The sequence below is a fragment of the Lepidochelys kempii genome, chromosome 28 (genome assembly GCF_965140285.1).
Source record: "Lepidochelys kempii isolate rLepKem1 chromosome 28, rLepKem1.hap1, whole genome shotgun sequence".
Taxonomy (NCBI): Eukaryota; Metazoa; Chordata; order Testudines; family Cheloniidae; genus Lepidochelys; species Lepidochelys kempii.
Genome location: NC_136407.1, coordinates 5917613 through 5932198, shown reverse-complemented (window position 1 = coordinate 5932198; position 14586 = coordinate 5917613). Strand labels below are relative to the sequence as shown.

Here is a 14586-nt window from a genome sequence, read left to right as displayed (position 1 = left end):
CCTTCTCTGTACTTGTTCCAGTTTGAATTCATCCCTCTTAAACATGGGAGACCAGAACGGCTAAAATTCTTGTTATTAATCCCTGAATGCATGACCTTACACTTCTCACTATTAAATTTCATTCTATTACTATTACTCCAGTTTACAAGGTCATCCAGATCTTCCTGTAGGATATCCTGGTCCTTCTCTAAATTGGCAATACCTCCCAGCTTTGTGTCATCTGCAAACTTTATTAGCACATTCCCGCTTTTTGTGCCGAGGTCAGTAATAAAAAGATTAAATAAGATTGGTCCCAAAACTGATCCTTGAGGAACTCCACTGGTAACCTCCCTCCAGCCTGAGAGTTCACCTTTCAGTATGACCCATTGTAGTCTCCCCTTTAACCAATTCCTTATCCACCTTTCAATTTTCATATTGATCCCCATCTTTTCCAATTTAACTAATAATTCCCCATGTGGCACAGTATCAAACGCCTTCTTGAAATGGAGGTAAATTAGATCCACTGTGTTTCCTTTGTCTAAAAAATCTGTTACTTTCTCAAAGAAGGAGATCAGGTTGGTTTGGCACGATTTACCTTTTGTAAAACCATGTTGTATTTTGTCCCCTTTACCATTGACTTCAATGTCCTTAACTACTTTCTCCTTCAAAATTTTTTCCAAGACCTTGCATACTACAGATGTCAAACTAACAGGCCTGTAGTTACCTGGATCACTTTTTTTCCCTTTCTTAAAAATAGGAACTATGTTAGCAATTCCCCAATCATACAGTACAACTCCTGAGTTTACAGATTCATTAAAAATTCTTGCTAATGGGCTTGCAATTTCATGTGCCAATTCCTTTAATATTCTTGGAGGAAGATTATCTGGGCCCCCCGATTTAGACCCATTAAGCCGTTTGAGTTTCGCTTCTACCTCAGATATGGTAATATCTACCTCCATAGCCTCATTCTCATTTGTTATGCTACCATTATCCCTAAGATCCTCTTTAGCCTCATTAAAGACTGAGGCAAGTATTTGTTGAGATTGGGCCATGCGTAGATTATCCTTGATCTCCACTCCATCCTCAGTGCTTAACGGTCCCACTTCTTCTTTCTTTGTTGTCTTCTTATTTATATGGTTATAGAACCTTTTACTATTGGTTTTAATTCCCTTTGCAAGGTCCAACTCTACTTGACTTTTAGCCTGTCTCACTTTATCCCTACATGTTCTGACGTCAATAATGTAGCTTTCCTTCCTGATCCCTCCCTTCTTTCACTCCCTGTATGCTTTCTGCTTTTTCTTAATCACCTCTCTGAGATGCTAGCTCATCCAGCTTGGTCTACAACTCCTGCCTATGAATTTTTTCCCCTTTCTTGGGATGCTGGCTTCCGATAGCTTCTGCAGCTTTGATTTAAAGTAATCCCAGGCCTCCTCTGCCTTTAGATCCATAAATTCTTCAGTCCAATCCACTTCCCTAACTAATTTCCTTAATTTTTGAAAGTCAGCCCTTTTGAAATTAAAAACCCTAGTTGCAGATTTATTTTTGTTAATCCTTCCGTTCAGTTTGAACTGAATTAGCTCATGATCACTTGAACCAAGATTGTCCCCGACAACCATTTCTTCTATGAGGTCCTCACTACTCACCAAAACCAAATCTAAAATGGCATCCCCTCTAGTTGGTTCAGCAACTACTTGATGAAGGAATCCATCAGCTATCGCATCTAGGAAAATCTGAGCCCGATTATTATTCCTAGCACTCGTCCTCCAGTCTATATCTGGGAAGTTAAAGTCTCCCATGATCATGCAGCTTCCATTAGTATTTACTTTATTAAAAACATTAGAAAGGGCTCTATCCATATCCAGATTAGATCCCGGCGGTCTATAGCCCACCCCAAGCACTATCCCGGGGGGTGGGGTGGGTGGGTCTAGTAGTTTTCTTCCCCAATGTAATTTTTGCCCAGACGGACTCTGTCTTATGCAATTCATCGCTTCTTATTTCTTTACATTCTACCTCATCATTGATAGACAATGCTACTCCACCACCTTTGCCTTTATTCCTAAACAGCACATACCCTTCAATACCCGTAGTCCAGTCATGACGACTATTCCACCCTGTTTCTGTTCGCCCTAGAATATCTGGTTTCACTTCCTGCACCAGTACCTCTAGTTCCTCCATTTTCTTACCTAGGCTCCTCGCATTGGTGTACAAACATCTTCATTTTTGCTGTTTGGCCTCACTCACATTCTGTACCCGATTCGGCACAGTCATTCTACAGCCAGTACGACCTATTAGACTGGTATTCACTCTGCCCTTCCTCTTATGTCCTACCCACGGCTGTATCCTCTCTTACTTCGTTTTCTTCCCTCCCAATGCTAAAATCCGGTGTGGAGATTACCTGGATATCTCCCAACCATCTCCCCCAAATTCCTAGTTTAAAGCTCTCTTAATCAGTTGTGCCAGCCTCTATTGCCTTCCCTACTCAGATGAAGTCCATCCCGAGAGAACTGTCCTCTGTCCATGAAGGCCTCCCAGTGGCCATACATCTCAAAGCCCTCCTTATAGCACCACTGCCTAAGCCATCTGTTGATAGTCATAATCTTGTCACACCTTTGTTGCTCTTCTCAAGGAACAGGCAGAATCCCACTAAAGATTACCTGAGCCTCCATTTCCTTAAGCGTCTTCCCCAGCCTAGCATAGTCTCCCTTAATGCTTTCCAGCGAGAATCTAGCCGTATCATTTGTTCCCACATGAAGGATAATTAGGGGATTCTTTCCTGCTCCTTTTAGGATCCTTTTCAACCTCAAGTCTACATCCCGTATCTTAGCACCTGGAAGACAGCACACCCTTCTATTCTCTGGATCAGCTCTGGTTCCAGGCCTGTCTATTCTTCTCAGTAAAGAGTCCTTTTGGTTTTTAATAAAATTTACCTTTTTTAAGAACAGGATTGCATTTTTGGTGTCATAAGTGGTTTGTGCATGATGTTTGATTAGCTCTTCCCCGGAAGGGGTGATGGTGGTGAAAGGGCTTGAGGGTACCCCACAGGGAGGAATTCCCAAGTGCTCCTTCCTGGGTCCAAGGGTGGTGGTGGTTCGTTTTTGTTTGGTTGGTTTTTTTGTTTTCTGGGCTTTTTTTTTTTTTTTTTTTTGCAGTTGGGTGTTGGTAGCATTTACCAAGCCAAAGTCAGAGAAAAGCTGTAACCTTGGGAGTTTAATACAAGCCTGGAGTGACCCGTATTCATTTTTAGAATCCTCGCGGGCCCCCACTTTCTGCACTCAGAGTGGGGATTCATCCTTGACATGAGCAATGTAGTTACCCAGCCCTAACCCCCTGTGTAGATGCCCTACATCAGCAGGAGAGCTTCTCCTGACAACATAGCCACCGCCGCTTGAGGGGGCTGGACTAATGAAGTCCGACGGGAGAGATCTCTCCCATTGGCTTAGAGCATCTCTAATAGCATGCTACACCAGTGCAGCTACATTGGGGCAGCTGCGCCAACATCAGCTTTATTGTGTAGCCATCGTGTCAGACACAAAACCAGAGAATCAGGACTTAACATGCGTGTATATGGAAGTCTGAAATCCGAGGCTGACGCATTCGTTGCCTCATTGGTTACCATCGTTTCTACAGCCCGAATGTCCTTGTTACCCAATCAGGCACCCAGTTTGGGATCTACAGGGAAGGAATGTCCTATGAAGCACTCTCTCTTTGGATCCAAATGGTGAAGGAGGATTGTTCTCAGTCTAATCTTGGTATCCTCTGGAACTGTAATCAGTGACCCTGAACTAGGAAGTGGAGTTGTACAAACAATTTTCCTTGGATCATTGGTCACCATAGCTTCCTTTACTGGGGTGGAAACAAAGAACTGAGTGTGTACACTTTCAACCCCAGTTCTTTCCAAATCCTTGCCCTTGGGTAGGGTAAATTTACACTTCTCTGAAATAGAATCCTTTACAAAACCACTCAAAATCTCAGTAGTGTTCATGAGGAATGGCTTCCCAAACCATACCCAGCTTTTCTTTAATTTGGTGGCACAGTTCCAGGCAAGGGATTGGATACAGGGCTGGATCAGAATCTCTGTTAGTTACCAGAGCTGGAGTTTCTATTCAAAAATTGCTATTTTTCTAAAGCTATTAGATTTCCCACACTGCTTTCATTTTATAAACATTTTTAGCACCTACAAAGGATAAATTCAACAAAAACCCCACTTCTATTTCCTCAACATCTGTATCATGAAGAGGACCATTCCCTACGCCACAGAATTAACTAGGAGAGATCTTCTGTAGGGCCTGGGTTACACATGCTTTGGGAACCAAATACAAGGGCATTTTGCCTAGTTCAAAATCACTTACCATGGAATTTTTCCCCCAGATCATCTGAGACAATATTGCCTTAAACAATTGAACTACACTGTGATCATATGCACTTCCTTCTGTTAGTTGGGGTTCTGCTGTTGTTCACCATTTCTGAGCGGAGATTTTAAATTACCACTTTTTCTTTGTTAGCATGTCCAGTAAATTGGAGAGTTCTCTCCTGTTGACAGAACTGCACTTGAAGTTTCTCCATGTCATCATGGACGGATGGGGAAAAAGCAAAGCTGAAGTGAGAAATGATGACTTTAGCAAATGGCCATTTGTCTTAAATTCTCCAATAAATCTGAGCTATAGCCTATCAAACTGAACTAATATCCAATTGGGTGACCAAACAGCCTTCAGGAAAGATAGAAACCCACATCACAGAGAGATAGAATACATGACAATGAAAGTGTCAAGTGAAATTCCAGAGCAGGTTACATCTGATTATTTAGAATTAGGACAGGAGGTTCTCCCATCACATTATCCTCTGATCCATTCAAACATACCTCACTCAGTACTGTCTCAATAGTCAGTTATGTTATTTACAAATTTTTTAGTATCCTAGCATCCCCCATAATGGGAGGGGGGAGGAAAACAGCCACCTTGCGAGAAGAAGTTTTACCAATAGATGGAACCTGGGATTTAAACTCCAAATGATCACAGTGTGTTTGGGATCCATCTGAATTCCCCTTCCAGGTCTTTGATACTTTCATCTCCAGTCATAGCGACTCTGATATAGGATTAAAGAAGTCAAAGCATCATCTCCAAGCACAGACAACTGAGAACACTTCATCACATGACACTTTGAGAAGTGGAGGGATAGAATGTGATGAAGACACACTCTGCATGGCTCAGATAAAAGGTAACAGTTCTGCAGTGATGGGGAAGGAGGGAATCTCTGAGTCACTCCATCTCCTTGCAGTGTCACAGAGGCTGAAATGACACTTTTCCCCCCTGCCCCTGCTCCTCTTCATTTAAATATAATCTGAAAAGTTCCCAATATAACTGCTCTTCAGCAGAACCCAGAGCAATGTGAGAACAACTGGCAATGATACAATTTGTATCATTGGTGACTCGAACAATAACTGGAATAGGAGGAATGGTATAAATGTGATGCTTCCTGTTTCCCTGGTAGGAAGGGCCCGCTCGAATTACTCATGGAACAATTGAGTCGATAGAAAGAACCAATGTGTCAACCTCAAAACGGGGCGAACTGCAAAAGGCAAAAATGGACCACTCCTCTGGACAAGCTGAGGGATAACGGTGCTGCAAACAGTTCAAAGAGCTTAAAAGATACTTTTTGGGAATCAGGAAAAATATTAAAGAAAAGGAAGTACGGATAGCCCTAGAGGATTTTACGGTGTTGATCCCCCTTGCAGATTCTCTGATGGCTAACATGGGCTGAGAACCAAGAGAAGGTTTTCCCACACTCACGGCATTCACAGGGCCTCTCCCCAGTGTGGATTCTCTGATGTTCAGAAAGGGCTGAGCTCTTCGTGAAACATTTCCCACACTCACTGCATTTATAGGGCCTCTCCCCTGTGTGGATTCTCTTATGGGTAATAAGGTTTGAGCTGCAATTGAAGATATTCCCACACTCACTGCATTCACAGGGTTTCTCACCTGTGTGGATTCTCTGGTGCTTTATATGGGCTGAATAGTCACATACGTTTTCTCCGCACTCAGTGCATGTATTTTTTCTCTTTCTCCTGAGGATTTCCTGCTGTGTTGTGGTTTCCTCCAGGTCCTTCTGAGTTCCCTGACAGGAAATACATTTATCCACTTTCTCTCCTGGTTGGTTTCCCTGCTCTTTTTCTGGTCTGGGCTGAATCTCACAGGATTTTCCCTGCTCATGACTCCTGGACTCATTCCTTTCCGATCTTTGCGATAATGCTCTGTGTTTATCCACTTGCTCAGCATCTTCCTGCTGAGAATTCTGCTCCTCTTTCTCACATGCCATCGCATCACCTGCTGCGATAGAGACAGAAACCTCAAACAGGGACGGAAAGGGGAAGGCCAAACCAAAACAAGTGCTTGAGAGAGGTCAAATAAAAATCAGAAACTGAACTCCCCCAAACTCTTCCCCCAAATGTAGTAGTAGGATTTTATGTTTGTATTTTATATAATTTAGAATGAAGGATAAAGAATAAGAATGTAGCATGTATTAAATGTATTGGTGTATGATATGATCAAATCCTGCCAGCCACCCTTTTTGAATAACAGAAAGGAACGGCTTAATGGGACAATGGGTACAGATGCATCAGCCAGAATCTGTGTCTGGACCAATTTCAAGGCAGTAACAGACCTTTGCAGGTCACCAATTTATTGTAGGTTTAGCATTTTAAAATAAGTAAACGAATGCCATGATTGTTTTCTTTTGCATTGGAATATGATGTTCCTGTTCAAAATATTGTTTGTAAATTAATTCTGTTTTGTGTGTGAATGAGAAATGTGTGTGTTAAGAGATAAGTGTGAAGGTCATCGCTGAACCAGATGTACGAGGGAGGAATGAGAGACGGATGCAAGGGCTCCGGGAGGCTGCAACACGCCCCTATTGAAATGTCAGAGGAGGGCAGATTGATGACTCAAAAGATGAGACAGGCACCTATCAATGAGGACAAGACAGCTGTGAACAAAACGAGCATGGGATAGCTCCCTGAGGGACTTGATGAAAGAACAAGATAAAGGATGAGAAGGACAATTTAAGAAAATAAGCACTCGTCAAACAATAATTGATTACAGCATGACAGTGCAAAACTCATTGATCCTAATGAAGGAAAATCACTATATAAACAGGGGGCCTTGCCATGAAACTTTGGCTTCACCCTGCCAAGACTTCCCCAGAGAACCATGTGACTACCGACGTAACCCAGCTTCTCCTACCCATGATCAACCTAGCTGGCCAGTAGGTTGATCTGGACTCTGGACTGGTAACTATAACATCGACTGGCGGGACAATGTGTGCGTGTGTGGTGTGTGATTGAATGCGTATGCGAAATGTTGTATCTTCAATAAACGCGGCATATTGCCTTTTACCCTGAAGAGGATCCTGTGTGCTTCTTATAAGCATAACAGGGTAACGCCTACAAGGTAGCTAGCTAGCACGTCTTGGAGGGACTGTTCAAATTAAGTGGTTCATCAAGAAACACTGGGTTGACAATGGACCATGGGAGAAGCTCACCTACGCTAAGTGGACTGTCATGTAAATGTGATGTCTGAAATCTAGGTAATGGCTTCCTGCAATGACTGGGGGAAATTGGGCATGAACATGTGACTTGCCCATGTGACACCAAACTCCATCTTGTTTTTCTAATTTTCCACAGTAAGAACAATGGGATGCCCTCCACATGGCAAAAGCTATAAAAGGCCCTGGAAACACTTCCATTTTGTCTTCAATCCTGCTTCTTACCTCTGGAGGAACTTTGCTACAGACTGAAGCTCTGAACAAAGGACTGAATGACCCATCCAAGCTGTGGATGTGTTCCAGAGACTTGACTTAAGCCAGCAGTTTATTCCATCACTGCTATAAGCCTGAACCAAGAACTTTGCCATTACAGTATGTAATTGATTCCCTTAGCCAATTTTAACTCTCACCTTTCTTTCTTTTTATGAATAAACCTTTAGATTTTAGATACTAAAGGATTGGCACCAGCGTGAGTTTTGGGTAAGATCTAAGTTGTATATTGACCTGGGAGTGGCTAGTCCTTTGGGATCAGAAGAACCTATTATTTAATGACACTGGTTGTATTAAATACTCATATGTGAATCCAGTGTTTTTGGTGGTGTTATAAGAACTGGAATGCCTGCGAAAACTGCCTTTATGTTTTCTTGTTAGCCAGTGTGGTGAAACAGGAGTTTACTTTTGTGGCTGGTTTGGTCTATTTTATAAAAGAATAACCACCAGTTTTGTTTTGTGTTTGCCCTATTTCTCAGCAGTTTGTCCTGAATTTGGCATCCTCAGTTCTGACCCACTAAGGCACGGTGACAGGGTGCCAAGGGAGGGCGCTGCGTCATGGATTTACAGGAAGTTAGATGACCCAACCTTCATACAGTCTCCCTTGGGACCGCCCTCTTTAGGATATGTCTACAGTGCATCAGGAAGTCAGCTGCCTTCCAGGCTGGGTCTCACACTAGTGCATTCAAAAATGGGTGTGGAGACATTGCTTTGATGTTAGGGCCTCCACCCTTATTTGTAGGGAGTCAGCATGGACTCTGGCTGGGAGGCAGCTTCCACATGCAGTGCAGACGTACCCTTAATGGGCGACATGCTAGCTTTAGCTTTTTCAAAGGGCTAACCCCTGTTTCCCTTAGAACCACAGAGTTAAAAGGAACCACAAAGTTAGTCATCTAGTCTAACCCCCTGCCAAGGTGCAGGATTTGCTGAGTCTAAACCACCAGATGGCTCCAGCCTCCTTTTGGAAACGTCCAGTGAATAACCTTCTACCACCTCCCTAGGCGTCTGTTCCTACTGTTCTTCCAGTTAGGAAGTTTTTCCTGAGAGCTAATCTAAATCTGCTGTCCTGTGGTTTGAACCCACTGCCTCTTGTCCTGCCCTCCGTGGCAAGAGAGATGAACTGTTCTCCATTCTTTGTACGGCAGCCCGTAGCGAGGAAGACCAGCAGGGACCACAACCTGCCCCTTGGGCTACAGAGCCAGGAAAGCCACGTCCACCCCTCCGGAAGCTGAGGGGTGGGACAGGAAGCAGAACTACAAAAGGGGGGACTTGTAGCTCAGTTGGGCTGGAGCTGCTGTGGAAGACAGACGCTTATCACCCACTGCCAGAGTGGGACACCGAGGAGCTGCTTGGACTGCTGCCAGTGGAATGGCCAGACCAACCAGGGTCACCGGCCACTTGAGGTGCTGACAAGCTGATGGGGTTGCCAAAGACCACTGATCCCAGGGAAATGCAGGCCAGAGGTACCAAAACCCTGGGGACTGTAGGAAGTAGCCCAGGGAAACTAGACCATCGTCTGATTGAGTGTTGGCCTCACACTAAGTCAATGTGTTGCGGGTGGATCCCCGCTGATCCAGTGGCAGACTACACTGCCACTGTTAGGTCCCTGGGCTAGGACCCAGTGGAGTCAGATGGGCCAGGGTCTCCCTACCTCCTGCCACCCAGACAGTTGGGTGGTAGCCTCCCCATCTTCAGCCAGGAGGCCTGTGTTGGTCTACCATCCACCAAGCTAGGATGCCAGGCTGTTTGGTGCTTGCCCTTACCTGAGCCCTAGCCTGTTTGCTGCTCGCCTTGGGCAAAGCCCCTAATTGTTTGCTGTCCCACCCTGACTGAGGGCCTGGGCTTGGAGACTTTGCAGCTCTGCCCTGATTGCAGGCCAGAGCATGGACTGTTGGTGCCCAGTCCTGCCTGAGGGCCGGGCACCACAGACTCACTATTGCTCAGCCTGGATCAAGTGGCCTGAGCTTTGAAGACTGATAATCCCCCTTAATTGATTGCAGTGCTAAGAGCATGACCGTGAGGTGGCATGGCCTCCCTCAGGGATAGACCAGGAGGGATGGCCACGCACATTTACACAGCCTTTTGAGTATTTGAAAACGACTATCACTCCCCCAACCCCTTCAACTCTTTTTTTCCAAACTAAACACACCCAGTTACATCAGCCTTTGCTCACTGGCTTGTGTTCCATCCCTTTGATCATCTTTGTCACTTGCCTCTGGAGTCTTTCCAGTTTCTCTACATCCTATCTAGTCACTCGTGACCAAAACTGGACACAGGAGTCCCCCTGAGGCCAAATCAGTGCTGAGTAGAGCATTACCATCACCATTTGTGATTTCAATGCTATGCTTCTGTTAATGCATTTGCTTTTTTTGTTGTTTTTTTTTTGCATTATCATCACACTGTTGACTTTGTGTTGAGGTTGTGATCCACCACAACTCTCAGATCCTTCTCAGCAGTGCTGCTGTCATGCCAGTTAACCCCCAACCTGTATTTGTGCATTGGGTTTTACTTCCCTAAGAGTAGCACCTTACCCTTGTCTTTGTTGAATTTCATTTTGTGGTCTATAGCCCAGTTTGCAAATTTATCAAGATGCTCTATCCTCCAAAGTGTTGATAACCCCCCCTAGCTTTGTGTCATCTGCAAATTTGATCAGTATGCTCTCTACTCCTACATCCAGGTCATTAATGAAGATGTTAAATAACAGTGGACCCAAAACAGATCCCTCTGACACCCCACTTGAGAAATCCCTCCAATCTGACATCATTCCATTCATAGTTACTCTTTGTTTGTGGTTGTGTAACCAATTATATAGTCACTTAATGGTAGTTCCGTTAAACCCGCATTTCTCCAGCTTACTCATGGGATTGTGTCAAAAGCCTTTTTGAAGTCCAGGTCTATTTTAGCCACCAAACCAGTTACCCTATCAAAGAAGATGATCAAGCTGGTTTGTCACACTATGTTCTTAGTAAATCCATGCTGGCTGCTCTCGATTGCCCTTCATCCTCCAGGTATTCACAAACTGAATATTTTATTCATTGCTCTAGAAGCTTCCCTGGTATTGAGGTCAGGCTGAGTAGTCTATAGTTCCCCAGCTTCGCCTTTTCCCCCTTTGTAAAGATGGGCACTAGGTTAACCCTTCTCCAATCTTCTGGAACCTATCTTGTCATCTGAGTTTGCAAATTTTGCCAGACGCTCTGAGATTTCATCAGCTAATTCTGGGGTGAACAGCAAGAAAGGAGATGGCGGGAGGGCTAGCTTGGGGGATTAAGAGCTCTGTTCTAGGCATTTGAGATGTTGAGCTTGAGTTGATGGCTAGCTATCCACAAGGAGTCACCAGAGGGAGGCTGAGATTTCTGTTTGGACAGAAGGAGACAGGGCTGGAGTAGAGCGGTAGATCTGTGATTGATCAGCATAGGGACAGAAGCTGAATTTGTGTTTATGGGTGAGATTTCCCAGAGATAAAGTGCAGAGGAAGAGGAAGTGACCAAGGACTGAGCCCTGTAGAACCCCCACAGAAAACCAGAGTGTGTGTGGGGGGTGAGGAGGATCTTCTTAAATACACGCTGAAGAGTGGTTACAGAGGTAGGAGAAGAGCCAGGAAAAAGACAAGATGTCAAGAAGACGACCATGGTCAGTGGAATTAAAGGCGGCTGACGGGTCAAGAAGAATAAGGATGGAGTGCTGATTCTGAGCTTTGCTTAGGGAGAGGGCATTAGAGACTTTGGCAAAAGCATTCTCAGCGGAGGGCCCCAAATATCTGCCTCCCTGAAACCTTCCCTTCCCACTGCCACCAGATCCTTCCTGCTCCTTGGAGCAACCACTCCCCATACCCTTCCCACTATCCTCACTCTTCTCCACTTCCACGTATCCCAGATCTCCTACCCAATCCTCCCCCTCCAACAACACCACTGCTGGGACCTCCACCCCCTTTTCTCCATTCCCAGTCTCCCACTCCCCTGACCCACCACACTACCTGTTCCCAGGAGATTCTGCCTCTGATTCCTCACCTCCTCTTCATCCCTCCCTGATTCCCTCTAGTGTAATCTTCCACATACCTATCCCCTTCCTCCCACTACACTCAGCCTTCCCTAGCTTCTGGCACCAAACAAGCACTAGTTCCCCCATCATCTTTTCCCTTCCCACTGCTCCCTGCTCTCCTCTCCCCTCCTCCACAAGAACTCCTGAATAGTAACCTCACACTGCTCTCAGTCATTGGTTGGTGGGGTGAAGAGGACATGCTGTGGCCACTGCCTCTGAGCTACACCAATTCATCTGAGTCAGAGCCATACCACTGTTAATTCTCAGACTATGTGTATTGTGCATTATGCTTGAATTCTGCAGGAGTTCCTCTTCAACGTTTCCCCCTGGATTCCAAAATTTCAGGGCTGAGAGCAATATTTTAAAGTGTTTTAAAATCCAATTGAGACTCTGGCCTCTTCTGAGCTGCAAAGTTTTGTCAGCATAGCTCTGTTTGTTAGGATGCAAAAAAACCACATCCTTAATTGATAGAATTATGCCGGCAAAATCTCTCATGCAGAAACAGAGTGCCGAAAAAGTCTATTAAAAAAAATGAGGACATCAAAAGCTCCCAAACTATATAAATATGGAGCACAGGTTGCCCAGTTCTGCTGCATGCCTTTCCACTAGGTGTGTGGTGGCTAAACTTAAACCTCTGAAAACCAGAAAAGGAAGAGTTAATATACACACCAACCCTAAAATGTAACCTTAACTCTGCCCCTAGCCCTGCAGCTGGCGCTAGCCACTGGGAGTGGCTCAGTATGGCTGGTGCAAAGGTTAACAAACTAACAAAGGAAGTGGAGGTTTCTCCATTTCTTGAAGTCTCCAAGTCAGAGTGGATGCCTTTCTGGAGGAGGATTTAGTCCAACACAGCATATTCAGTTCAGTACAGCAGTAACTTGAGGAAATTTTATGACCTGTGTTATATAGGTGGTCAGACTAGATGTCCTAATAGCCTTTTCTGACCATAAAATCTATGATTCTACAATAGATATGAAGGACTAAGAACATCCTCTTGTTTGTGTTGTGTTCACAGGAGGGAATCCCAGCATTTATCCGCATGCCCCCCAGCTGTGTGCACTGGGTCAGCTGTAGGCGTAACTGGATGGTGGAGGGAGTAGTTTGAGTAGCTTGGCAGAGCTGTGACCATGATATGAAGGGAGGCCCATGTGAACCCTGAGGGACCTAGTCTGCCCATTTCAATGCACTTAATGGGCTGTTGCTGAGATAGGGCAGAGTAGAGGTGGCGTTGTGGGGGTGGTGTGAACCTTAACTCGGCATTTCCCCTTCTTAACCAAGGGCACAGGAATCCTTACCCAGCGAGGTCACATTCTCGTAGTTCTCCTGCATGACGTCTCTGCAGAGGGCTCTTTGACGGGGGTCCAGCAGAGCCCACTCTTCCCTGGTGAAATACACAGCCACCTCCTCGAAGGTCACCGGCCCCTGAAAGAGGAAGAGTCCAACCCTCAGTGCTTGCTGCCCCAGACACAGCCCCACTATTCATGGAGGAAGAGGAGCCAATCAAATGGAAGCTCTGGGAGGCTGACAGTCAACAGAGTCCCACCCCCACCCTGCTCAGAGCAGCCAGGAGGCAAAACAGGAGGGGAGATAGAGATGCCCTAGTCCATTGCAGCAGACAGAGGGGGAAGTGGTTTGAGCATTGGCCTGCTAAACCCAGGATTGTGAGTTCAATCCTTAAGGGGGCCATTTAGGGATCTGGGGCAAAAATTGGGGATTGGTCCTGATTGGAGCAGGGGGTTGGACTAGATGATCTCCTGAGGTCCCTTCCAACCCTGATATTCTATGATTCTATGATTCTAAGGTCATCTTCTCATTCATCACACACCTACAAGCCAGAGGCTGATACAGGGGATGGGGCCCCCAGTAGGCTCCAGGGTTGGCTCCGCAATAGGAATCCCAACATGCTTCCCATTGCCAGCAGCTGAAAGGAAGGGGAGGGGTTATCTACTCTACGCCCCACTGGTGAGTAACCCTTCCCCCCCCGCCCCCCCGCTTCATATCTCATAGCAGCCTCTGGCGGGTAGGTTTATGTTCTTCCACTGGGAATCTGATCCATTTTCCCAGCACTGTCCAGTGTTCCCCCCACCAACCCCATTCTACAAATAGGGTAATTTCCTCCCCCAAACCCCTACGTCTGTTCCCGGAATCCAGGACGTGGGGTCAACAATTCCCAGCAAGTTTGTCACATGCCTTGTCCCCCTCTCTTTCTCCACCCTGGGTATTTCCTGCCCCCATCCCACCTCCAGACTAAACTCCTCCAAAGATCCCAGGCCCTCGGTATTTCCTGCCCCTCTCCCTCCAGCAGGAACCCACTAGCAACCCTGCAATAATCCCTACCTGGACTGGCTGCATGACAGCCAGTTCCCTTCCCCGTCCTGTGAGAGGCTGGGACAATCTGGAGCCAAAGGTGCGTATTACTCTGCCACCTGTCAGGGTGAGAAGGGGGACAGGGAAGATTTCAGAAGGGCCTCTAGTTCCTGTCACATCGTGATTTGCCCCGGCCCTTTCCCTGCACAAGATGTTTCTGACTCGCATGCTGGGAAAACATTCCATCACTTTATCACAGCCCAGACCCAACCCCTCCCACCAGCACTTTCCACTGCCCTAGTTTTAAAACCCTGAGAGCAACTCCCCCAATGGTGGGGACCAGGCAGGGACAGGACAAAGTCTGCCCAGTGCTGGTGCAGGAAATGAAAGGAATTTTGCTGGTGATATTCAGCTGGAAGGCATTGTCAATAGACACAAAGAGTGGACCATTAAGTG

General features: G+C 45.8%; 2 protein-coding genes across 2 annotated transcripts in view; both read right to left on the bottom strand.

Annotated features, from left to right (window-relative positions):
* The window catches only part of LOC140904213 (uncharacterized), an 83746-nt gene extending 69484 nt beyond the window's left edge, over positions 1–14262 (bottom strand). The window contains exons 1-2 of the mRNA XM_078850919.1: positions 14161–14262; positions 13119–13245 (exon numbers count right to left, since the gene is read on the bottom strand). Of these exons, the coding sequence (XP_078707045.1) occupies positions 13119–13245; positions 14161–14175 (142 nt within the window). The 5' untranslated portion in view covers positions 14176–14262. The remainder of the gene's footprint in view (positions 1–13118; positions 13246–14160) is intronic.
* LOC140904151 (uncharacterized) lies at positions 5507–6291 on the bottom strand. The gene has a single exon (XM_073326462.2). The coding sequence runs from the start codon at positions 6289–6291 to the stop codon at positions 5677–5679; it is 615 nt and encodes a 204-aa protein (XP_073182563.2). The 3' UTR covers positions 5507–5676.
* Positions 14263–14586: the final 324 nt, after the last annotated feature.